At 35.9% G+C, this 24,016-nt stretch overlaps 5 protein-coding genes and 5 non-coding genes across 10 annotated transcripts; 3 read left to right on the top strand and 7 right to left on the bottom strand.

The window, feature by feature from the left end:
• Window positions 1-59: 59 nt before the first annotated feature.
• Window positions 60-1,906, bottom strand: snpc-3.4 (snRNA-activating protein complex subunit 3). Its single transcript, NM_065406.6, has 8 exons — window positions 1,681-1,906; window positions 1,497-1,635; window positions 1,341-1,445; window positions 1,184-1,295; window positions 950-1,135; window positions 734-891; window positions 421-687; window positions 60-352 (listed from the first exon to the last, which is right to left on the bottom strand). The coding sequence occupies exons 1-8, from the start codon at window positions 1,781-1,783 to the stop codon at window positions 166-168; spliced, it is 1,257 nt and encodes a 418-aa protein (NP_497807.1). The 5' UTR covers window positions 1,784-1,906; the 3' UTR covers window positions 60-165.
• A 1,731-nt stretch (window positions 1,907-3,637) lies between these two features.
• On the bottom strand, window positions 3,638-3,826 carry C36E8.10. The gene has a single exon (NR_052216.1). It is a non-coding gene; the product is annotated as an Unclassified non-coding RNA C36E8.10 (non-coding RNA).
• Window positions 3,827-4,315: 489 nt separating this feature from the next.
• tbb-2 (Tubulin beta-2 chain) lies at window positions 4,316-6,033 on the top strand. The gene is made up of 4 exons (NM_065405.8): window positions 4,316-4,486; window positions 4,559-5,077; window positions 5,155-5,628; window positions 5,684-6,033. The coding sequence occupies exons 1-4, from the start codon at window positions 4,321-4,323 to the stop codon at window positions 5,875-5,877; spliced, it is 1,353 nt and encodes a 450-aa protein (NP_497806.1). The 5' UTR covers window positions 4,316-4,320; the 3' UTR covers window positions 5,878-6,033.
• On the top strand, window positions 6,006-6,026 carry 21ur-13952. Its single transcript, NR_052215.1, has one exon.
• A 135-nt stretch (window positions 6,034-6,168) lies between the features above and the next one.
• C36E8.4 (SH3 domain-containing protein) lies at window positions 6,169-9,607 on the bottom strand. Its single transcript, NM_065404.8, has 9 exons — window positions 9,456-9,607; window positions 9,172-9,338; window positions 8,450-8,966; window positions 8,284-8,403; window positions 7,711-7,851; window positions 7,490-7,615; window positions 6,924-7,058; window positions 6,395-6,547; window positions 6,169-6,345 (listed from the first exon to the last, which is right to left on the bottom strand). Exons 1-9 carry the CDS (start codon window positions 9,597-9,599, stop codon window positions 6,202-6,204), a joined length of 1,647 nt encoding a protein of 548 aa, NP_497805.2. The 5' UTR covers window positions 9,600-9,607; the 3' UTR covers window positions 6,169-6,201.
• Window positions 7,232-7,252, bottom strand: 21ur-12297. The gene has a single exon (NR_052214.1).
• A 420-nt stretch (window positions 9,608-10,027) lies between the features above and the next one.
• 21ur-14745 lies at window positions 10,028-10,048 on the bottom strand. Its single transcript, NR_052213.1, has one exon.
• A 1,935-nt stretch (window positions 10,049-11,983) lies between these two features.
• pxd-1 (PSI domain-containing protein) lies at window positions 11,984-15,801 on the bottom strand. The gene is made up of 9 exons (NM_065403.8): window positions 15,702-15,801; window positions 15,154-15,389; window positions 14,528-14,680; window positions 13,940-14,101; window positions 13,797-13,881; window positions 13,680-13,741; window positions 13,431-13,623; window positions 12,808-13,280; window positions 11,984-12,395 (listed from the first exon to the last, which is right to left on the bottom strand). The coding sequence occupies exons 1-9, from the start codon at window positions 15,766-15,768 to the stop codon at window positions 12,330-12,332; spliced, it is 1,497 nt and encodes a 498-aa protein (NP_497804.2). The 5' UTR covers window positions 15,769-15,801; the 3' UTR covers window positions 11,984-12,329.
• A 1,524-nt stretch (window positions 15,802-17,325) lies between these two features.
• C36E8.11 lies at window positions 17,326-17,508 on the bottom strand. The gene has a single exon (NR_101809.1). It is a non-coding gene; the product is annotated as a small nucleolar RNA C36E8.11 (small nucleolar RNA).
• A 320-nt stretch (window positions 17,509-17,828) lies between these two features.
• Window positions 17,829-22,657, top strand: tif-1A (RNA polymerase I-specific transcription initiation factor tif-1A). The gene is made up of 10 exons (NM_001393312.1): window positions 17,829-17,928; window positions 17,984-18,094; window positions 18,150-18,412; window positions 18,475-18,894; window positions 19,195-19,760; window positions 20,667-20,845; window positions 20,902-21,013; window positions 21,133-21,231; window positions 21,571-21,764; window positions 22,199-22,657. Exons 2-10 carry the CDS (start codon window positions 18,049-18,051, stop codon window positions 22,282-22,284), a joined length of 1,965 nt encoding a protein of 654 aa, NP_001379058.1. The 5' UTR covers window positions 17,829-17,928; window positions 17,984-18,048; the 3' UTR covers window positions 22,285-22,657.
• The last annotated feature ends 1,359 nt before the right edge of the window (window positions 22,658-24,016 follow it).

The raw sequence follows: 24,016 nt of genomic DNA, 5'->3' as shown, positions 1-24,016 counted from the left end.
CAAATTTAAATATATAAAAATGGTTTACAAAACCAATCAGATGAAATCCAATTAAAAAAGAACAATAAAATTTTTAAATGTCCAGCATTTCCTTTTTTCTATAAAAAATACCAGTAAAAACATAAAGTTTTTGCAAAATAAATAGAAATAAATATCAAAATTATTTCAATCATCTTCTTGTTCAAAATCTCCAAACGGCCATCCTCTTTGCTCTCCAGTCTGTAGTTCTGTATACGGCCAAGCAATGAATGAATGCGTCTTGACACCATGCACATAGTTGAACTCCTGGAAGCATGTCCTGCAGAAGTGTGTGTAGGTGTTGGGAAGAAGCTCGTGGCGTTCGACGACGAATCTGGAAATGTAAAATTTTAAATTAATTTACTTTGAGGAAAAACAATAATTTTTGCGAATTAAACTTACTCCACATGCCCTTTTTTACAAATATCACATTTCTTTTCATTTCCCTTCTCGTATAAGGTGAATGGATATTTATCGATTCCCCACGGGTCCGATTCATGAAGAAGTCGCAAATCATGAAAAACGAGTAGATGTTCACAATTCCCAGAATGCTGGAATATGTACGGCTGCCCTAGACGCAGCTTCAGGTCAATAATTCTGACTCCTTCCATACTACAAGCCTCCACTGGATCATAAATCTCGCGGTGAAGCATAAAGTTGCGGATTGGGCTGAAAAATGTTTTTAAACATTTTTCTAAAGAAAATTACTAATTACTGTGAAATGTCAATTGCATTGGGTGGCATATCCACATAAAAGGTATCATGAACAAATATAAATGATGATGGAAATCGAACTGCGGTTGCATTATCCAAATTCGGTGGATCCAGCTCCAAACCATTCTCCAATGGAACAATTGTATCACTTTGACATACCTGAAAGTTTAAAAAAAATTAAATATTTAATGTGTGTTTTAAATTCAAAAAATCATACAAATTTCTGCCGTAAATCCGAAAGAAGGGTGTCTCCACGAACAAGAAACTTGGTCATTGGCTTCAAAAGTCGCGAGCTCCGAAGTTCAGAAGATAAAAGTTCTCGATTGTATGGCATCAGTGCATCAACGATAAGGACAATGTCATCTTCACATTTCTCTAATATTGAACATTGAGGATGGAAAAGCTGGAAAAATTATTTTATAAAGATTTTTATTTTTATTAATTAATTTACAGAAGTATTTGCTCCGGCGTTCAACATGTATTTGTCATATTTCAGTGACGTGACATATGCGGACTTCCGCTGCCTTGAAGTTTTCATAGTCTTTTCTCGACTTATCACATGTCTGAAAAATTATAGTTTTTGAATAAAAGGTTTAAATAATATTTACTTGTGGGAAACTAGCGGTGATCGTTCGAGGAACTTGCGATCCCCCTTCATATCTTCAAATCGTCGAGTTTGAACGTCTGATGACCCCTCCAGAAACATATCGAGGCTGAAAATCAATAAAATTAGTTGTTTTTCGATTTTTTGAAATTTACTTTACTTTGAAACTTCTTCAATAGCTTCCAATGATTCTTCTTCTGTTACTCCTTGAATATAAGACAGACTGTTCTTCCACATTTCCATTTCATGTTCTTTTTCGGTTTTTGAATCGAAATCGTCCATTGTTCTATCGATAATAACTGAAAATTCGACAATATTCGATTGTTTTAAGATAATAAACTAACCTTCTCCCAACTCTCGAACTTCCAGCATCTCTTCCTTCACTGTGGCTAAATTGAGCAGTGGAGAAATATACCATTGTTCATCAGAATTGAACTTTCTGTCCATTTATTTAAAAATTGAATTCAAACAGTTATACGGAGGAGAAAGTTGGATAAAAGAATTCGAAAAATTGCTTTTTCAAAAAAAAAAACAATTTTCTGGAGGGGTACGGTGTACAACGGTGTTTGCACAGTTTATTGTACACCGACGCGCAATAATGCACATTTGTGTGCGCGGGAAATTTTGTTGGGCGGCAAATTTTGAATTTTAGGCCTCGAACATTCCCTCTTTTTGTCATTCTCATCTTCATTCGCTACTTTTTTTTGCAATTTTTTGCCTAAAACGCTTTCAAGCTACTTCTGCATCGTTTCGCGCTTTAAATTTGCAAATGGTCTGTCCTAAAACGTTCTGCCCCTCATTTTAGCTTCCTTTTTCTGTTCCATTTCCTGTGAAAGGTGACTCATTCATAAACTATTCCCTTCTCAGCGGTTTAGGAGACTGGGGAAATTGTAATTTTGTAGTTTTATTCGTGATTGATGCATAAAATTGCATAAAATAGGCCGCCATAATCTTTCTTGAAGGTCAGCCACCGTGTTTATCTGATATATAATTATTATGTCCTTGCTGCGATCAGCTCAACCGGGCGCAATAGGCGGATACCATTCATCATTTTCGACATGTACAAGTACTTCTCGTGTAACATATTTGCACAGCTTGTCATGGTTTCTGGTTATTCGGGTCATTTTAGTATCTGTTCCATTATAATTTCCCCAAAAAACTGTTTGCTGTTTGTTTCTGTTCTTATCATTTCCCTAGATTGCGTGTTATCAGCTCAAATTCTTCTGTTGTTTCTACTTTTCGGCGCCGAATGAATCACAGAAATAGAATTTCTCTTTGCAACTGATTAATATTTTGAGTTCCACTTTTTCAGTTGGCTAGTTCCTTAACTTCGTAAGCCAGGCGCGTCGTCTTTTCAAATTGCTAGATGGATGGGCACATTTTTTGAAATGCCTCGCCTGTGGCGGGTTGGTAAGGGACACCGCTGTCGCCCGTTGGTCAAGGCCGTCACAAAGCATTCGCGTCCCTGTCCATCCGAAACATAGAGGGCGCGGAGAGAAAAACGACGGGAGAAGGGAGGGAAGCACGGGCGGCGCCAGTCTCTATGTTTCTCGCTTGGTATAATGTGTCTCATCGACAACGGAAAGTGGGGGTAAGAGTAGAGCTCTTTTTCGTCCCCAGCGCCGACACACGACCCTTAACTCGACTTTTTTCGTCAGTTATTTCTTGGAATTTTTTTTTGAAGCTTCCCGTTGATTTGGATTGTATTTTAAAATCGTTATCCAACCAGCAACTGATCTAGATAGTACCCATTAACATTGTCTCCTGGCGCGTGTACTACGGTAATTGACCTTTCTCTGACTGGCTGCATGTGTGACGAAGTATTGGCTGCATATGTATCGTATTGTATAGGCGACCCCAAGCCGATTGTCACTGCCACGTCATCTCCGTTTCTCTTTTCTCCGCAATTCTCAATTCACCACCACCGCAGCCGTCAACAGGGGTACGATTTCCATCGCATTGAACTAGTTTTTGTCCCTCGTTTTTCTTCACGGTTCGTCTTCATCTCTTTTATTCTGAAGGCTTTTCAAAGCTGCAGGCCCCCAGCACATTTCATTCGGTTCCCATAGGATTACTGCGCGCCAAGCGGCATCTCCCTCTCTACCCCAAACCAATAGCACCAAATTGCACCCGATGAAAAGCCATCTGTGTCGTGTGCTCTATCTCCTTCTGCCAAACCTAGTGGTGACACGCAAAACAAATGGATTAAGCAAAAAGAGAGGGAATTGATGGACATTTTGTGTATGTTTCGCAATAGATTTGCCTCTGCTCTCTTCCTCTTCACCCATTCTACCCATATCTGCATATTTCGCAATAGTCTATTCGATTTCACCACCCTTTGCAGTCCAACAACGACTGCTGCCCCAGTGGCCACTGCGGTTTTTAATGCGAGCGGGCGCCGCGCGCCCCGTGTTCTCGCGATTATCGATCCGAATGCACACAGCGTCGGACACAACTGCGCCCGACCCGCCTCTTCTTCGTCTCCATTCCATACATCCCAAGAGCTGCATGTCTGCTCCTACAACGTCCTTTTGTTTCCTTTTTGGGGTAGCGATTATGAAAAGTGGGCTCATTTTAGAGCAAATAGAAAGGTACTTGCGCTGAAATTTTTATCGAAAGTAGTTAATTTCGGAGTGCAATAAACTAGAATCAACCTATATAGAATAGAAAAGAATCACCAATTAAACATCTCTTATATTTTTCAAGGTAACCTTATTCAACCTTATTCCTAATTCGTCTTTTAATTTCTTATTTTCGCCGTGAATCATTTAATTTCAGAGCACAATAAACTAGAATCAAATCACCAATTAAACATCTCTCAAATTTCAATGTATTAAAAAAACTTACTCCTTTAATTTTAAATTTTTGCCGTGAATCATTGCTTTTCAATATCGACCATGACGTGTTCTCTTTCTTTTGTTATTTTCCTTCATCTTCTCTATCTAAATATAGTTTTTCAATTCATTACGACCTTTTCAGCAAAAATGAGAGAGATCGTCCACGTGCAAGCCGGACAATGCGGAAACCAAATCGGATCCAAATTCTGGGAGGTCATCTCCGACGAGCACGGAATCCAGCCAGACGGAACCTTCAAGGGAGAGACGGATCTCCAGCTTGAGCGCATTGACGTCTACTACAACGAAGCCAACAGTGAGTTTTTAAAATTTTCTGGAGATTTCGAAATCGTTTAGTTGGAATGATTAATTAATTAAATTTTTTCAGACGGAAAGTATGTGCCACGCGCCGTGTTGGTCGATCTCGAACCAGGAACCATGGATTCTGTCCGCTCTGGACCATTCGGCCAGCTGTTCCGTCCTGACAACTTTGTGTTCGGACAAAGCGGAGCCGGAAACAACTGGGCCAAGGGTCACTACACAGAAGGAGCTGAGCTTGTCGACAATGTGCTTGACGTGATCCGCAAGGAAGCCGAAGGATGCGATTGTCTTCAAGGATTCCAACTCACTCACTCTCTCGGAGGAGGAACCGGATCTGGAATGGGAACACTTCTCATCTCCAAAATCCGCGAAGAGTACCCAGACAGAATCATGAGCTCATTCTCGGTTGTACCATCGCCAAAGGTGTCCGACACAGTTGTAGAACCATACAATGCCACCCTCTCCGTCCACCAGCTTGTTGAGAACACCGATGAGACCTACTGCATTGACAACGAGGCCCTCTACGACATCTGCTACCGTACCCTCAAACTCACCAACCCAACCTACGGTGATTTGAACCATCTTGGTAAGTTATTATTTCTTGTTCAAGTTTAAGTTATGCACAAGTTACCCAAATTGAAACCTAATAATTACAATTTTCAGTATCCCTCACCATGTCCGGAGTTACCACCTGTCTCCGATTCCCAGGACAGCTCAATGCCGATCTCCGCAAGCTTGCCGTCAACATGGTTCCATTCCCACGTCTTCACTTCTTCATGCCAGGATTCGCACCACTTTCCGCCAAGGGAACCCAGGCTTACCGTGCCCTTACCGTCGCCGAGCTCACCCAACAAATGTTCGATGCCAAGAACATGATGGCTGCCTGTGACCCAAGACACGGACGTTACCTGACCGTGGCCGCTATGTTCCGTGGACGCATGTCGATGAGAGAGGTTGACGAGCAAATGCTCAACGTTCAGAACAAGAACTCGTCCTACTTCGTCGAATGGATCCCGAACAACGTCAAGACCGCCGTTTGTGACATCCCACCAAGAGGACTCAAGATGGCTGCCACCTTCGTTGGAAACTCGACCGCTATCCAAGAGCTTTTCAAGCGTATCTCAGAGCAGTTCACTGGTAAGAAATTTGAAACTATCATCCAGTATCAGTTTTAAAAACGTTATTTTTTCAGCTATGTTCCGCCGCAAGGCTTTCCTCCATTGGTACACTGGAGAAGGAATGGACGAGATGGAGTTCACCGAAGCCGAGAGCAACATGAACGATCTCATCTCAGAATACCAACAATACCAAGAAGCAACTGCCGAAGACGACGTCGACGGATACGCTGAGGGAGAAGCTGGAGAGACTTACGAATCGGAGCAATAAATGCAAGATCCTTTCAAGCATTCCCTTCTTCTCTATCACTCTTCTTTCTTTTTGTCAAAAAATTCTCTCGCTAATTTATTTGCTTTTTTAATGTTATTATTTTATGACTTTTTATAGTCACTGAAAAGTTTGCATCTGAGTGAAGTGAATGCTATCAAAATGTGATTCTGTCTGATGTACTTTCACAATCTCTCTTCAATTCCATTTTGAAGTGCTTTAAACCCGAAAGGTTGAGAAAAATGCGAGCGCTCAAATATTTGTATTGTGTTCGTTGAGTGACCCAACAAAAAGAGGAAACTTTATTGTGCCGCCAAGAAAAAAGTCTCATTGCCTAAGAGAAACATATGTGGTTGGAAATCTTCCAGATCGTGGATCAATTGAAGAATTGTCATGTTGGCTTATAACGTGCCCAATGAGCCAATCATCTCCTATTCGATCCTCGACAAGAACACATTGACCTTCTCTAATCTTAAAATAATTCAGATTTATAATATAGATCTCAATTAAATAGAGCCACCTCAATCTCGTCAGCATGCTTCGGCTCAAAATCATAAAGAACTCTACAAATTGTCGGTGGACTTGAAGTGGGCTCATCGAAAGTTGTAGTTGTTCGAATAGGACCACCATTTGATGATGTTGTTGTTGTTGAGTAGAAACCGTCGTCGGATATCTGAAGATTGAAAAATGATTACTACTTACATGGGTTTTTCGCGGCAGAAATACGGTACGCGGTCTCGATACGAAAAAGGGTGTTTAATTCGAAGAGGCGTGCGCCTTTAAATAGTACTGTAATTTAAAACTTATTGGTGTGGAATTTTTTATCGATTTTTGATTGAGATTTATTGAAAAACTATGAAAAGAAACAGAATTTATAATTAACAGTAATTTTTAAAGGCGCACGCCTCTTCGAATTTAACAACTGTTTTCGTTTCAAGATTGTATTTTAAGATTGTATAGAAGATTGTATTTTTGGCTTAAAATCGTAAGTTTTTGGTAATATTCGAAGTGAAAATAATTTTAAAATTCGTAATAAAAACTAAATATACCTTTTCATATTCTTCGTACTCTCCACTGCCACGTGGTGACGGATAAGCAGTTGATGCTTCCATTGATAGACAAGGTGGTGGAAGACTGTTATTATCACCGGATAATGGAATTGTGAGAATTGTCATTGGAAGACCCTGTAAAAATGTTTTATTAATATGTTATTCTTCGCCTGGTGCGGAATGGGTTTCGGTACGAAAAAAATTGAAAATTTTGTTTGGCGCCAATAATATGGTACCCGGTCTCGAAACGACACATTTATGTTCAATACAAAAAGCTGTGAACCATTGAAGTGTACTGTAATTAAACTTTTCTTGTTGCCGCATTTTCATCGATTTTTCATAGTTTTTGGAAGAAATAAAAGCTTGAAGCTACAGTACTCTTTAAAGACGCACTCATTCTTGTATTAAACACAAATTTGTCGTTACGAGACCGAGTACCGTTTTTTGTTGAAAAATCACAAAATGTCGTGTCTAAAGACTAGAATTGATAAATTGTTTTATTTTCTAATTTTTTTTCGAAAATCTCATAATTTTATTTGAGTTTTTAAAAATTGTAAAAAGCTTACCGATTTATCTTTAATCTTATGTTGAAACCTGGATAATCTGTGAAAACCTCGATTTTGACCTCCATCCACAATATTTATTGAATCATTCAACTTGTAGTACAGATATTCGATGAATTCCAAAACGCTCTGGAATTATTAGATATTCTGGTTTTTCCTATTGTTTTCAATTAAAAAAATGAAAATAGGCATAAAGTAGGCATGCATTCTTTCCAAAAACCCACAATTTGCTTTGAATTAGACACCATAACGTCAGCTGTCTGATTGTTGTAAAGTCTCTTCAATTCTGAATCCAATACTCCTGAAACTCGTTCAAGATTCTGACGGCGTCGTGTCGAAGACATGACTTCTCCGAAATTTTCAGCCTGAAAACGAAAAAGTAATATAAATTTATTTTTGAACAATTGCAATTTCGAAAAAAATGTTTTGGAAAAATGGCAAATTCAAAAATGTTAGAGTTTTTCAGTTAGAAGGTTATTATCCAGACGCAAAATGTTGCGATTTTTCCGCCAAAATACGGCTACTGGAGAAATTTTTGTTAATAGAGAAAAAGTGTGTGTCTTCAAAGAATACTTGAGTTTCTGTGGAGTTGTATATTATTAGATAGATTTAGATTTTCTGTTTAGATAGATCTTTGATAAACTTAAATATAACAATAAAAACACATAAAGTTTCAACAAATCGTGAGAAAAAACTACAGTACTATTTAAAGGCGCACACCTTTTCGGCCGCCGATTTTTTCTTCTACCACGGTTGCTCCGTGCTCTAGGAAAGTAATTCCCGTAGAAAAGACTTACATGAAGATCAATCAGGGTAATATGATTGACAGCTGAAGTTGATGGTTGAATAGTTTGAATATAATCCTCCGGAACAGAATCTACCGCAAGTTCAAGATTATTCGAATGCCTTTCAAACATCTGAAAATAAAATATTGACTAATTTCAAAATTTCACTTTCCCTAACTTGTCTCAAATTCGGTCCCAACGTCTCAATCTTTCTCTTATACCGTCCCAATGCAGTTTGACAATGAGCTAATCTCTGTCTCTCCACTGATTCCATACTCTCTACACCTTTTCGTAACACATTTTCAGTCATTCTTCTCTGCTTTTCCAGATCAACAGTCTGCCATACATAATCATCTTCACTTCGAATCATCTGATCTTTGTACTTTTTCCGGCGAAGTGCAAACTTCTCCGGTTGAGCTTTTTCTCGTTCAGCCGAGTTTTCAGTCTTTTCAAGCTCTTTCGCCAACACGTACAGACTTCGTTTCATTTTTTGAGTTTCATCTTTCTTATCCTTCAATTTTCGAATTTCTCGCTCTACGAAATTGTCGGCTGCTCGAATAGTTTTTTGCTGATTTGATTGAATTGATCTAAGAGGTTGTATGATATCTTCAGTGATTGCAGATCCTAAGTTACTGTGAATAGTAGCATGAATATCAAATTGTTCTGCCACATTTGTCCAGCCTTTATCGATACCTCTGAAATAAGATATTTTGCAAATTTTTGAATGTATGTATGCCCCTTTAAAATATAGTCTTTTTTTAAAGACACACTATAGTTTCCATCAATTTTTTTGAAAAATTGTTAAATTCTGAATTACCAAATTAAAAAAATCAAATCCTTGACTTTCTCGCCAAAATATTTTGAACAAATTATGCAATTTTGAATTTAGCATCTACTCACGATTCAACGCTTTGTGTCAATTTATGCAACCGAATTGATATCTTTTTCAATGTTTTCGAATAATGAAAATCAAGCGCTGCTTTCTCTTCAAAAGCAGTCACAACTTCGGCAAGTAACTCGTTATTGTTGCGAATCAGGTCTCGTAGTTGCCGGAAATTGCTCGGTGTCTGCAAAGAAATTTTGATGTTGGCAGGTGGCTTGTTTGATTTTCTAAGAGCATTGCATACACAAATAATTGAAACACGGTAAATAATTCATGTGATCTTTCGAGGAAAAAAACTTACAGCAAACTTATCTACTAATGTAGTATTTGACATAGTTGGCAAGTCAACAAGTCCATTAAGACTATTCTGTCGGCTCAATGAGCTGTTCAACTGAAATACACTGCGGGATATACTCCGGCGAAGTTTTGACATTCGGGAGTTCATTTTGATGGCTGGAATGAAAATTATAAACGTTTTCAGGTAATCTAGTTGAGACAAAAGGTAATTCAAGTAGGTATAAAGTAGGTGGCAAATGAGTAGGAATATAGCCAAGTAGGCAGGCGTGTAGGCATAAATCCTTGCCTACCTTACTATTACTTAAAAGTACAACAAAGACAAAATAATTCTTGGTTATAATTTTTCAATTTTCACAAAAAAAAAAGAAAACACCTACGAAGAATTTTGTGTCAAATAAACTGAAACCTTTTCAAAAAGCATGGTTCAATAAACTCTCCGAGCAAAAATATTGAACCGGAAACAACTTTTTTCTCAGGAACTTCTCGAAAACAGCAAGCTTTTTCTTAGATCGAATTTTAGTGCATTACTTTACACAACGTATAGGTTTTCATAGGCCCTTTCACTCTGGGACACCTGCTAGATGTTGTTAGTCACCAGTAAAGAATGAGGGCTTTTTTGCAAAAAAAATTATAGGAAAGCAGAAAAAGCAGAAAAATGTGAACATTAAAATTTATATGATGAGTTCAATTCAAAATCTGTCTTCAAGGCGTCTGATTTGTACATAAGAACTTTCAAATGAAGAAAAAAAAAGGAAATATGCAAGTAGGTAGGCATGAAAAATTACATGCCTACGGAAAGCGATAAAATCATTGACAGGAAAAATTAATTTGAACAGAAGAAAATTGGTCATCGGAGGTCATCACTATCGCAAGTTTAAATCGATTAAGGTCACATTGGAGAGGGATGATGAATTGTTGAAAAATAGAAAAATAGATTGTAAATTTGGAAATAAATTAGAGAAAAATTGTTATTAATGAGGATTGAACATTAGATAGCGGAATTACTGTATATTCCTTATTGCATTCCTTTCTCAACTTTGACAGCACATAATTTAATTGCTTTTTAACTTATCAAAAAAATTTTAACTACAAAAAAATAGAAAAATAGTTAATACGTATTTTTTAGTTAGCAATTATTTGAAAAAACCAATAGAAACTGAGATATGTATACACTGTCAAAATTTCTAAAAGTAAAATCAATAAATGAATATTTTCAAAACCAAAAAATGGGCACGTCGTGGGCAGTTAGAATGAGTCAGCTGGAAAAAATCGGAAATTCAATTCTTATCATTTAGTTCTGCATTTTTTTTTGTGATAAAATTGGAAACAATAAAGTCACAGGTAGGGAGTAGAATTGTGATGGATGCGATATGACATGTTTGTTCACTCGAATAAAAGTAACCAAACATATAATATTTGATATTAAAAATTATTTAAAGTAAATATCCTGCTTGTATATTTGTCATTTTTGAGTTTATCAAAAAATGTTTAACTTTGAAAATATAGGTAAAGATTCAAGCTACAATATATCAGTTGAAAGCATTTTTGGTAAAACCAATGAGAACCGAGGTATGAGATGTTAAAGTTGAATGGAAAAAAAAACAAGTAACATGTCGGCTGCTGGAACTTGACGCAACTTTAATGACACTTTAGGTTTCCTAAAGCCTTCTCTAACCCTCCCTAATATCAAGTTGAATACTGGAAGACTCGAATACCAGTCCAAGTACACACATCTTACATAACAATAGTAGTTACGTTCATGACTAGACACCTTGCATGACAGACGTGCAAAACCAATTTGAATGAACACAAAAAACTATGGGAACTGATTGAATTTCTTTGCGGGAGAAAGTTTGGTAGTACTGTTACTGTTTGTGGAAGTTAGAGATTTTGCGCGTAAAATGTGATGTATCAGCAAGGCATCATACTTGACGCGCAAAACTCAAAATTTTTTTTGGAAACTAGATAACAGGAAGACTGATTCAATTGGAAATCGGAAACCATTTGGATAGGGTGGGCATCTTGGGCGCTGGCTTGATGAATAGTAAGTGTATGGTCGGAGGGGACCCGCCGGTTGTGTCGCAGTAGAGTGCGTTCTTCCAAACATCTCTGCGTCTCCTACACCGATTGACACTATCTCGTCCGGCTGGATAGCGGCTTGAGCGTCGGGGCGGCATTGCCGGGTTGGGGAGAGAGAGAGGCACCCGTGTGAGAGAATAGGGTGACAGAATGCAATAACTGTGTTGTTGTGTTGTTCAGATAATTCGTTGCCTAACGGACAGACGGTTTCAATCGGAAACTGTCATGATTATCTTCTCTGTCAACAACAAGAACTTCTCCATCACGACGGAATCTTACGGTCATTGTCTGTAATAGATTTTATGATGCTAATAATGTTAATGGTAATACAGTCAACTGATGGAATAGATTGAAAAAAGCTGTTTTAGAAAACGAGCGACCTTTGTTTTTTCTTCGAAGAAATAATGACAATCCTGGTATTTTGAACGTAGGCAGGCATAGGCTGTGGATAATTTTGTAAATATTTATTGCAATAGAATTTCTATATTATGCGTTTGCAAAAACCTTTCAAAACCTTGTGAAAAAATGCTGAATAAACCAGAAACAGGTCATATACAAGCTCTAAGAAAAGGACACTTTGGTGCAATATAATATAATTAAATATTTCTATTTTTGATCTTTGTGAAGAGGAGGAGGAGATCAGATGATTATAAGCAAACAAAATTCAAATTAAAAAATCAGGAAAAGAAAGAAAAACGATTAGTGATAATTCGATGGTAGGTCACCAGTGTGAAACTCGTTAAATTTTAAAGTGTTGTGGTGGGAATTCTAGAAGTCCAGAGCTGAAACTTCTGGAAGTTTACATGTGAACTGAAGCACTGTAGCGAACGTGGCTGCTTGGGATGTGCCAACGGGATGGGCGGTACTGAAAAGGAAAAGGGTGATTACTCTGGAACGTACTGAATTGATTTAGATGGGTCTTGTTAAAAAAAGATGTTCTCCTTAAATTGTGAAATTCCTCATAAACGAACACCGACCAATCAGCGCGTCGCTTCGACTACTTCGTAACCAATTATCGATGCCCGACTCCTCCCACTTCTACTGATTGGTGCAGAAGTAGTCTGAGCAACACGCTGATTGGTCAGAATTTTCAATTTCAGTGGAAATTCAAATAGAAAAATTAGTCAGAGTGAAAATGATACTCGACCATTTAGCGCATCGCTCCGAGCACACTCACCCACCTGATTGGTTAATAGTTTCATTTCTGTAGAATTTCAGATTTTGAAAGGAAATTTGCATTTCCAAATTTTTCAGAAAATAGAGAATGTTGAGCTCACCTTGATTAAAATTTGTCCACTAGTCGTATGTGGATTGTAATATGCATATGCCAGCCATGCGACTATACAAACCAGGAATACAACAATCATAGTCAACGTGGCAACTCCTCCCTTCGGCTCTTCTTTCTTCTTATGTCCCTTCCATTCATCACTATCCTCTGAAGTTGTTTTATCGGTTTTTTTCATTTTATCAGCATCCAATGGAAGAACAGTGTGCCCTCCATTTGGCATTAACTGAGATTTTGGATAGTCCTCTTCATCATATGTTTCATCTTCATCATCAGCATCACAATACAGCGCTTTACTTCTTTGATAGCAATTCCCTTCAAACCAGTGCTGACGGCGACGATGAAGGCCGGCTTCATCGGTGCAGAAAGGTCCTCCATGAGATTTCTTGGCATGACACCAGAGGCAGTTGAAGTGGGGGAGAGTGGCGTTTGTACATGTGTCACAGGTGTCGAATGAGATACATGCTGGAAAAATGTTTTTTTTAATTGGTGGGTCCAAACTCCCTAAAAAGTGGGACCATTTCTATGTATTTCTGATCGAAATATACTTTAGCAACACTTTTTTCTTAATTTTTTGAACAAAAACTCCGACGTTTTAAATGATTAATTAATCACTTGGTTGTGCTTTCAGTATCACGACAGTATTCGATACAATCTTCTGTGCGGCAATTTCAATTCTATGGTATTCATAAATAACTCTTTTTGGGACAGCTGCTTGATGCAAATTGTGCTTAAACATGTATGCATCTGAGATTCCCAATTTGACAGGATGGTTTGCGTCAGAGATGTTGGAAATGTCGTAGGGTACCTAAAAATGGGGAAATTTTGAAAATGGTAAGTTGGAGTTAAAAATTGAAAACTCACATCTTTGTAGATGAAAACGATATCTCCATTTTTGTGCAGAATTGTTTGAAAAGTGAACGAATCTGGAAAAAAGAATATTAAATTATAATACATAGATAAGGATTTCCAAATACTTACGTTCATCCTTATCCTCTTTCAATTGAACATTTCGCCATTCCACAACAAATAGTTCACCATCATCAGCGTAAACGATATTTGAGTTCTGGAATTTCCTAACTTAGATATGACAATTTTAAATTTCAATAATGTGAAATCCTTACATTCAAATAAGTGTGAAAGTTTGCCATCAATGGAGCAATGTATTGTGTTGCAGCCAACCAATTATGACTATGATCTCCAATGTAGATGAACCCACCGGTTGCAATTGTTAGATTCGACATTTTATGTCCGTAGAATGGGAATTTGAATTGAAGACGAGCACCCTGCAATGTGTGAATATTTATGAAAATTTAAATACCCCCATTTTAAGGAGAACAACAATATTTTTGAATACGAGTTAAAATTTCTGTTAAAAACTGGCTCTAAAAAAATTTTTGTACAATAAAGCAGAAAATTTGAAACTTTTATTAAAGATGGAGAAACGCCAGTGGGGAAAATTGCTCCAAATTTCCAAATATCGTAGTGAAAGACTTTAAAAAAAACATTTTTAATTTACAGTATACTGTTTTATAAAAGTGTGGTTAACACTCAGTTTTGCAATACTCAAAATTTCACTTTTTTTTTCGGATCGGAATTTTGACAATTTGCCGAAACTTTAACTGCGAATTTGGAAAAATCTAAAACATTTTGGATTGCTTAATCGTGTGCAATTATTTTGGACTATAGTCTTCCACGTAAAAAAAGCTTACCACCGCCCGTCTGTAACTCTGGCTCAACAGTGGGTGGCTTGTATTTCCAACTGCTTTTGGCTTCTTCATGAATTGCTCCACGTTGATCCAATATTTTTTCAGGGTTTCTCCGTCACCAACAAATGTTTCTGCTTGATAGTATTGATGATCAATCTGAAAAAAAAACACATGTGTAACATGTTGAAATGGGTTTGAACCATCCAGAAGCATGCCGAATGACTGCCTACATGGCGACCTAGGTTGTCCCCGTGCCTCCTCGCCTACCTACTTTTAAGAGTGTTAAAATACACGGATGTACCTTCTATATTTCTTTATTGAAACTGTGCAAAGATTATACATCAGAGTTCATACCAGAAAGTAAAAATTGGTTGTAGGTAGCATGAATGCCTTCGCAACCGATTTTTGAAATAAACCAAGATTTAGTTATTGAAAACTTTCCAAATCCAGTTGGAAAATACAAATTTTTTGTGTTGTGCTAACTTCATGCAAAGGAAAACATAACATGCAGAGAAAAAAATAATTCAAAAAAAATTAACGAAATATACAAAATATTTATTTACAACATAAAATGCATATCACACAAAAATTTACAAATATCATGCAAATATCTCCATGCTTTTTCTTACCATATCATTTTTCACTTCAACATCTGGTGGAATCGTAGCAGTTGCTGGATCAATATCCTCTTCATCTTCTTGCTCAGAAGCCAAACTCCGTTTGGGAATTGGTGCTGCTCTAGCGGTTCGTCTTTTCACTGGGGATAACGGAACAAACTCTTGTTCTGCATTTGGACCGACTGTTGATGGTTCAGCATACCTGATTTGATCGGGAATTCGTTCTCGAGATATGTCAATGTTTTGTGCTGAAATTCGGAGACTTAGTTGCAAAAAATCTTCTGATTTTTAAACCCCTATTTTATACCGAGAAACTATTCGAAATTTTTCTTTAAACTTTTTTTATTGTAAAAAAAACATGTCCTGGGTGGGTCTGGAATTATGACAAAAGGTTAGACCTTGCCTGCCTACTGCCTGCTCTGTTTTTCATTCCGTCATACCAGTTAATTTATTGGAAGTTAATTTGAAAACGTTTCACGTTACCGTTAGCAGCAGCAATGTATGTAGGTATCAGGCAGGCATTTCGTGGCTACTTGAAGGGCCTGACTAAAAACACATACCTTCACATATCCTGAGAATAAGTAGCAGAGCCAATGATATTACTGTTACCGTCGTCAATTGCCTCATTTTTGATTATGCATTAATGTTTTGATCTGGAAGCTGAAATTGATAAGATTATATACTTTTTGAGAAAATGTGATAAAATCAGAAGAAGCAATATTGTAGGGATTCATCGGATAACACGATCAGCTTAAGGACTTTGAGCTTTTATAAATTCAGGATTCTTCTTTTGAAAATATTTGAATATGTTTTGGCACATCCTATTCAAAATGTGCTCAAGGTTTAAGGGGAATGGTAAACAACAGGAAACACAATAATTTCCAATGCATATCCCTTTTTTCAAAAGGAGACACAACTTCTTTCAAAAAGTAGTTTTCGAGATTCTCTAAAAAAAAAATCAAAATCTTGGCAACAAAAAAGTGGAAAATAAGGGGAAGTCAATGGAAAGAAAAAGGGGAAAAAGTGCGTGGAGTTTGAATAGGCGTCCCTCCTTCCGTCCAAAAAAGGGGTGCTCTCACTGGTTGTGTAGAGCTCAAGAAAGGATATAAACGAGATGAAGGGAGAAAAGAGAAAAGAGTCGGATGGAGGAGAGTAATTGGTTTGACACGAGACAACAGACACAGGGGTTCATGTTTCGATGGATAATTATTGGGACCAATGAGTGATTTATTGAATGCTCTGAGGTTGTTGGAGAGAGTGTGTATCTTGAGATAATAAGATAAGGACAGAAAACATTGATGATATCAATCAAATGACTCTTATTAGTCTGATGACCGGTCACTACCTTTTTTTTTTAAATTTTTTTGGGTGTATCACAAACTTTGATCTTTTCACGATGCAAGTACACGATAATTTTGAACTTTGTTTCATTGATAAATGGCACGTATTGTTAGGAAAAGCCGAAATGTGGCAATTTTTCTAATGTGCTGTATTATGAGGAAGAATAGAAAACGCTCAGCCCCCGAACCATGGGTCTCGTTAGGTATTCGGTGGCAAAATTGTAAATTCAAATATTCTCAATTTAATACTGGAAACTGTAACTTTTTTTTGGCAAACCGCGACAGTTCGAGAATACGGTACCTGGTCTCGCCACGAAAATTTTAAAATATTTTTTTGGTTTTTTCGATAAACGTTAATAAAATAATAAGAGACACACAAAATTCATCAAATCGTGAGGAAAACTATGAAGATATTTGAAGTTACAGTACTTTTCAAGGCACACATGTTTTTGAATTTAACAAAAAATTTCGTGTCGAGACCGGTCACCGTTTATTTGAGACAAAAATCACAAAATTATACGCGTCTATAGACCTATAGGTAATATGAATTTTCAGAATTGGCTTCTTGGCGGAAAAAAACTGACTTTTGGAATAACAAGTATTGCGTTTTTGGGATATAATGAATGCACAAAAAGGATAATTTTGCATAAAAGAAAATATAACTAATTTTACAAAAAACCTGTGACCTATAGTGCCAAATCGATAAATTTCCAGACATACATATTGTTGAACAATTTTGTTCATTCAGTATTTTCTTTTAACTTTTCAGCGAATTATCGTTTCAAAGTTGTCATTGATCTATTTTCTAAAAGTATTCATGCAATGTAGTGAAGAATGCCAAATTAAATGAATAGATTTACTCTTTAAATACTGGAATAAACCAATTTTATCTTAATTTTCGGATTCTTCGTAGTTATTTTTCAGGATGAGCATGCAGGTTTGTGATTGTGTCATATTTTCTCATAATATCGAAAATTCTATAAAACTGATAATAAAAAACCGATAAAAGTGCAATAGACCTGCTTGTTTAAACAACAGTAATTCGAATGGCCACTTGTCGAGAATTGCGCCAGCTGCTGCACGGTAAGTGCGTCAGCGAGGGCCTTTGCGTTTTTTCAGTGCAGAATAATTTTATTTTTCTCGCGTATTTTTCTGATTTAAGTCTTCTTTTTTGATACTTTTGTTTGAAACATTACGAAATTTTATAAAATAAATTAATTAAAACAATTTAATCCTTTTGAACACTAATTTACTTCTGAAACAACAGTTTTAAACGACGCTCTTGAATTTCGAAACTCTTGAAAAATTGAAAATCTCAGAAATATTGCAATATTTCGCAATTTCCAGCAACTTGGGCTTGGCAATGACCGCATAAGCGCTAACGAAACACGCTTCCATCGAAACGATTCGAGGAAAGCGTTTCTTGTTGTGTACAGGTCTTGTTATTGTGAGTTTTCATTGATTTTTCCCCAATTCTTTTAAAGACAGGTTTTTTTTTTCAGAATTTGTTGCATATTCTGGTTGAATTTGTTTGGTTTTTCAATTAAATATTCGTCGAAAAATAATCATGAAGAGATCCACTGCTAATGCTCCAAAATTGTCTCCAAAACATGGTAAATTGTTTTAAATAAATCAATAATTAATATTTAAAATTAATTTAATTTCCAGAAAGCGAAAGTGATCCTAAGAAAGTGAAGCTTGAAGAAGAGGCGAAGCCAACCGTTAATCAAGCCCCAACTGGGCGGGAAATTGTTGAAAATTATCTGAAAGGAGATGTAACCGCTGCGGTTTTATATCGGAAAATCTGCAATGCACTGGAAACTTTCGAGCAATGGGAATCTGAAGCTCCGAAAATTCAGCTTTTAGATCAATTTCTGAATATCGCGGACGCCATGGAAGCGAGAACAGAGACACTTGTCAAAAGGCTTTTGGTTAGTTTAAATTTTAATTTTTGCGAAGTTATAAATGAAATTAAAATATATTCATATTTCAGAGTCTCCGATGGGATAAAATTCCTGGATCAGTGATTGAGAGATTCCGTAATTTTCTCTGCGAACTTGCGATCCGTCATCTTTGTTTCACAGAAGAAGTCTATTCTGCCGTCGTTGAACGACTTGTTCCCCAAATTTCAGTAACTGAAGAGACAGGAGTCGTAACTCTAATTCTCACAGAAAAAGTTCAAAATGAGCATTTTGAAATGGCTCATCATATCATTTCAAGTGTTCTCAGATGTTTTCCCCTCTCGGCTAGAGCTCTTCTGAAATGTGTGAAACGAGTTATGCCACATTTTACACGTCCATCTGTCACAGTGGCTGGCTATATGAGAAATCTCATTTTGATGCAGAAATACATTCCAGCAAGTATTTCCAAAGACGTTTGGGAAGCAGTTTTCGAACGGCTAGCTAAAGATGATGTGAGTATTCAAAAATCCTGAATTACTATATTAGGCTCAAATCGATCGAAAATTCTCCTAAATCAACAAAATAGCGTAGAAAACGAATTAAATGTTTTATAAATGGTTATAATTAATTACAAACGCATTTCTGGCCGTTTCTAAACTGAAGATTTTTTTTTCAACTTAAAATTGCTCTAAAAAAATTTTAAAACATTCTCATGACGTCTCATTATGAAATTCGGTTTTTCGATGGCAATTTGAGTCTAATATAGTTTCAGAATTTATAAAAATAACTTACTAAAAGCAAATTTATTACAGACACATAATTGGAAATGCGAGCAAAACGAAGAAATGAGCAAAAGTCCTCGACTATTCGCATTAAATGATGATATTCTAATAGAAGAAGTCGTTGAGGGAAATACAAATGATTCAGAAGATGTTACACCAGAACAATTGGAACAAAGAAAAGGAGAACAAATGATTCAATATTTGGACTCAGTGTGCACGGATGTTATCACATTCATTAGAAGCTCAGTTGATTCTGAAATAGACGAAGAAAATGGAAATGAACGAACAAAATTGAATGACAAATGGCTCAGAAACTTTAAAATCACTGGAGACAAAGTACTACCCAAGGAGAAGCTTTTTGACACATTTCTAGAATGTCTTGAATCGACAATGCTCAATGCAACTCATGTTCAATACGTCTCATTTATTTGGTTGTATTTTTGTTCGTTAAGCCAGGAATACGAGAAGAAAATGTTGGAGCATCTGTGGCAGGTGACCATTCGAATGCCAAGAGCCCCGGCTGATGCGAGAAAAAGTCAGGGAGCTGCTTCGTATTTGGCCGCTTTTTTGGCAAGAGCCAAATATGTCAAGAAGAGGTGAAGAGAGAGATTTTTAAAATTTAAAATATTATCCAGGCTCGAAATTTTAAGATTTTTGCGGCAAGTTTTTGTTAAATGTGAAAAGGTGTGTGCTTTTAAAGATTACTGTAACTTTAAACTTTCGTTGCTTTTTTATAAATCGATTTCTGTCACATTTTTTTGGATCAAAACATTTTTTTACTTTAAAGCTTAACAAATCGAAAAAATACGAAAAATCTGTTTTTAAAAAAATTCCAAAGAAACGAAAAATTTACAGTACTCTTTGAAGACACAAATTTGTTTGCATTTAACGAATATTTGTTTAATTTTTTTCAAAGATCACAAGATATCGTTTCTGAGTGGAGAATGAATGACAGAATATTAAATTAAAAATTATAGAATTTTTTTTTAATTTTAAAAGTGTGAATATGATTTGAAACATGGTTTTTCAAAAAGTATTCAGTAAGAAATTACGTTTTCCGTAAACATGTTTGAAATTACGTAATTTCAATTATTTATAACCAGCCGTGGACCGCACCTACGGCGCGCCTACGACTTTTTGAGAAAACACATTAGATATACGGTGTCTATCGCGGACCTCGATCGATGTCTGCTGCGCACTTAGCATAAGGTTTCCCAAAATTTCGTTGCTCTGATCAAAGATCAAACTACATAGGGATAGAAGGACACGCGCTTTATATAGTAAGTGATTTTTAAATCAATTTTAGAATTTCAGCAATTTTCTTTCGGTTTCACAAGTTTTTTTTGGAAAATAGTCTGAAAATTCGACAAACGATGTTTCAAAGAAAAACTAATGAAACTGTTGTGCAAAATTTTAGATTTTTTAGGAAAACTTAATAATTTTTCAAACGTAAATTCGTAATTACAGTTCTGAGATTTTTGCAGTTAATTTCATAATTTCAGCACTGCATTCACGTGGCTTGAAGAAGTGTACATTTGGCTCCGTCACTACGTTGATCAATTCGGTTCTGGAAGTTCTCAAATCCTTCCCGGACTTCAAAGACATGGAACATTTTACTCGGTTTCTCAAGCATTTTTCCTCGTCTTTGCGTTCAGATATAAGGAATTTGTCAAGAATAAAGGTAATTCTTATTTTAATTTGAAAAAATGATTTATTTACACTAAAATATTATTTCAGATATGCTGGAAACAATCCGTCGCTGGGGAGTTGGAAGAGTTGTGCATTCTCCGTTGGAGCCCCTGAAATACGTGTCAAAACCAGTTGCCAGATGCTTTTCAGCTATAACAAGGTATGACTGAAGTTACAAATCAAAAAAATGAAGTTACGAAGTTACAAATGGAAGCTTTATCACCAGAAAATTGAAATTTCTAATATTTCCTGCTGAAAAAATCACTGAAAAAGTTCCAGATCCTTGCAACTTGTCTACTGTAATCACATCATTCCAATTGAAGAAGTTCAACGACCATTTGATGATATGTTCCCATTTGATTGTTATCATTTGAAAGAGTCAGTTTTTTTCTGAATTTTATTGAGATTTTGCTTCAAAAAATCCTCTAATTCACAAAAATTACTGATAAAATCGGAAAAATCTGCGAAAGAATGAAAAATCCAAATTTCAAAAACGAGATTATTAAATTTTGGCTGAAGTCGTTTGAAAATAAGAGCTCCGCGACCGGTCGCCAGCTTGGAGGGAATTCAGCCGAAATTGAAAAACGCGTTTTTTTTTCGTTTTTCTCTGGTGGTTTTTCTGACTTAGAGACTATTTTGGAGTTTTTTTGAAGCTTAAATTCCCATTCAAACTACTCTACATTTAAGAAATTGAAATAAATCTTTAAATATTTTCAGAAGCAGCAAGTTCATGACTCCATTAATGCGAAAATTCTCTCCATTGGCGGAAGACATGTCTACACTTACAAAAGCATTGTGCTGGAATGCTGCGACGGCTGATAAATCAGAAAAGTCAGCAGAGGCAGTTTCAAGTTCAGAAGGTCTCGATTTCTTGGATGAAGATGATGCTATGATGATGGGTGGATCCTCAGGTAAATTTCGGAAAACAATCGATATGTGTACTTACACTAACTTTTACTTTTAACTTTTTAAAAAAATTTTATATTTTCAAAGCAACAAGTTTTTAAATGTTTGTTTCACTGCTAAATTCTACAATGGTTTCTTTAATTTTGCAAAAAGTATTTAATTGAATAAATTAATTTTAAATTCCCGGATAAACTTTCTGGGTTTTTACTTTTTTTTTCAGAAAATCCTGCAAACCTTAAAGATTGCGCTATAAGTTGTTAAGAACATTTTTTTTAATTTTTCATAAAAGTTTCAGATAAATTGGAAAACAATAAAAAACCAATAAATCTAGCCGGAAAGCGCAAAAATGTCAAAAAAATTATAGAAATTTAGAAACATATCTAAATAAGTTTTGATAGTAAAAATTAAATTTTTTTTTTCCAAATATCTCAATTTTCAGGATACCGCGAACGTACATTCTCCTGTGGACAAAGCTCGCTGATCAACTACTCGGCAACTCCTGGACTACAGACTTTCAACGTCTAAATAAATATCTGTTTTCCATATTTTATTGTTTTGTTGCTGATTTTCTCCATGTTTTCCTTCGTTTTTTTCTGGCATTTTCTTGAGTTACTTTTGTCGTTGATTTACCTCATTAAATTGTATTATATTAATTTTTTTTCCATTTTCATTTTCTCCCCGGGACTTTTACGCGAAAAAATTGTAGAAACTTCCCCGTAAACTTCCGTAGTCATTTTCCCCGATTTTTTTCTTGAATGTCATTCTCCATTCTCTGCTCCAGTCTTATCTTAGTTTCAATTGTTTAATTAAGACTTCCAAATCTATTAATCATTTTCCTTCAACGTTTAATTTAAATTTTTTACCCCGAAAAATCATAAAAATTCAAATGTTAGTCATGATTTGTCAGCTTATTTAGACATACCACTAATAGTAACGCGCGTAATCCCTCATCTTTTGAAAAAAAAAAACTAAAAGTTATGACGCAAAACCAAACTTTTTTAATCAAAAGTGTCAGAAGCAGAACTAAAATTAGAATAGGATTAGTAATTCGGATACAAAAAAAAATACTCTGAGAAAAATCTGAATTATTATGCGTCTTTATACTGGATTACGGTAACTTAACTTATTGAAAATATATTGGTCTTGACACGAGCGAAATTGTTCAGCTACCGTACCCACAGAAGCGTTGTTTCTTTTCGTTTTTGACAAAATTGCAGAGAATTAAAGCGAACAAATTGTATTCTTTTAATTTGAACATTTTGAATAATATTGAAAAGAAATCGCAAAAAAAATTGAGAAATACAAGTGGGTACTGTAGCTGAAAAGTTACGCTCGTGTCGGGACCCATTTTGATCTGAAAATCGCTCCTGTTTTCGCAGTGGATAGTATTTTTTCCCTTATTTACCCATTAAAGTTTCTACATGAAAAAGTTAATCTTTAATGTGCCGATTCACGCAGCTCGTGTACTCCACGAGGAGAAGCGGAGTTTACAGTTTTTGGAAAAATTGTTTAAGTTCATAAACTTTTTGTTGCTAATTTTTGGTTTTTTTTTTTCATTTATTTATTAATGTTATTTCATCAATTTCGTCATAAAAATCATAAAACCAATGGAAAACAAAAAAAAGAACCAAAACTGATTTGAAAAACATTTAAATTCACAATTTTCCTGCTAATACCTAACAAGACCCACAATTCGGGGGTGTAGCATTCTCAATTGGCCGTGGAGCGCGTTTTTACTTCAATTTAAAACAACTGCGTCCCCATAATATGAGAGTTTGGAATCCTAGTCATACTAAATTCTTGTTTATCACTATTTCTCACACCACAATTCAATTCTTTTACCTTTTTTATCCACAAGCATAACATTTCAAATCACACGCATACACAAAGGCACATGTTTCCGTTTTTTTATCCATTCCTTTTTTGAATATTTCTTCCTTCTCTCCCAAATGCCTTCTTTTGACTGAAAATGTCACTTCTCATTCCCCTTTTGCAGAAATCTAATCGGATCACGTCTTCTTCTTCATATTTTTCCCCACTAATAATATTGGGATTAGTTTGATATCAAAAAGATCGTGACGTTTTTTTTTGCTTTCCGGCTGGAATTTCCCAAAATATGAAGACGGAAATAATAAGCAGAGGCAAGTTCATATTTTTGTGGAAAACTTCCGATTTTCACCGAAAAATTTGAATTTTTCGATAAAAAATGAATTGTGATGAATTTGTTCTCCTCGCGAAGTAAACAGCTTTGCAAAAG

This window comes from Caenorhabditis elegans, chromosome III, assembly GCF_000002985.6.
Source record: "Caenorhabditis elegans chromosome III".
Classification (NCBI taxonomy): Eukaryota; Metazoa; Nematoda; class Chromadorea; order Rhabditida; family Rhabditidae; genus Caenorhabditis; species Caenorhabditis elegans.
The sequence above is the reverse complement of the archived record's forward strand: the minus strand, read 5'-3'. Positions and strand labels throughout refer to the sequence as shown.

Coding starts and splice junctions, on each gene's coding strand:
- snpc-3.4 (NM_065406.6), bottom strand. CDS start 1,783: ATGGACAGAAAGTTCAATTCTGATGAACAATGGTATATTTCTCCACTG. Junction 1,296..1,340: donor TCACCGCTAGTTTCCCACAA/GTAAATATTATT, acceptor ATAATTTTTCAG/ACATGTGATAAGTCGAGAAA. Junction 1,136..1,183: donor ACGCCGGAGCAAATACTTCT/GTAAATTAATTA, acceptor TAATTTTTCCAG/CTTTTCCATCCTCAATGTTC.
- tbb-2 (NM_065405.8), top strand. CDS start 4,321: ATGAGAGAGATCGTCCACGTGCAAGCCGGACAATGCGGAAACCAAATC. Junction 4,487..4,558: donor CTACTACAACGAAGCCAACA/GTGAGTTTTTAA, acceptor AAATTTTTTCAG/ACGGAAAGTATGTGCCACGC. Junction 5,629..5,683: donor TATCTCAGAGCAGTTCACTG/GTAAGAAATTTG, acceptor TTATTTTTTCAG/CTATGTTCCGCCGCAAGGCT.
- C36E8.4 (NM_065404.8), bottom strand. CDS start 9,599: ATGAACTCCCGAATGTCAAAACTTCGCCGGAGTATATCCCGCAGTGTA. Junction 6,548..6,923: donor AGTACGAAGAATATGAAAAG/GTATATTTAGTT, acceptor TTCAATCTTCAG/ATATCCGACGACGGTTTCTA. Junction 6,346..6,394: donor AGCATGCTGACGAGATTGAG/GTGGCTCTATTT, acceptor AATTATTTTAAG/ATTAGAGAAGGTCAATGTGT.
- pxd-1 (NM_065403.8), bottom strand. CDS start 15,768: ATGAGGCAATTGACGACGGTAACAGTAATATCATTGGCTCTGCTACTT. Junction 14,681..15,153: donor TTGAAGTGAAAAATGATATG/GTAAGAAAAAGC, acceptor TTTTTTTTTCAG/ATTGATCATCAATACTATCA. Junction 13,882..13,939: donor ACTTTCACACTTATTTGAAT/GTAAGGATTTCA, acceptor AGGAAATTCCAG/AACTCAAATATCGTTTACGC.
- tif-1A (NM_001393312.1), top strand. CDS start 18,049: ATGAAGAGATCCACTGCTAATGCTCCAAAATTGTCTCCAAAACATG. Junction 18,895..19,194: donor AACGGCTAGCTAAAGATGAT/GTGAGTATTCAA, acceptor AATTTATTACAG/ACACATAATTGGAAATGCGA. Junction 20,846..20,901: donor GGAATTTGTCAAGAATAAAG/GTAATTCTTATT, acceptor ATATTATTTCAG/ATATGCTGGAAACAATCCGT.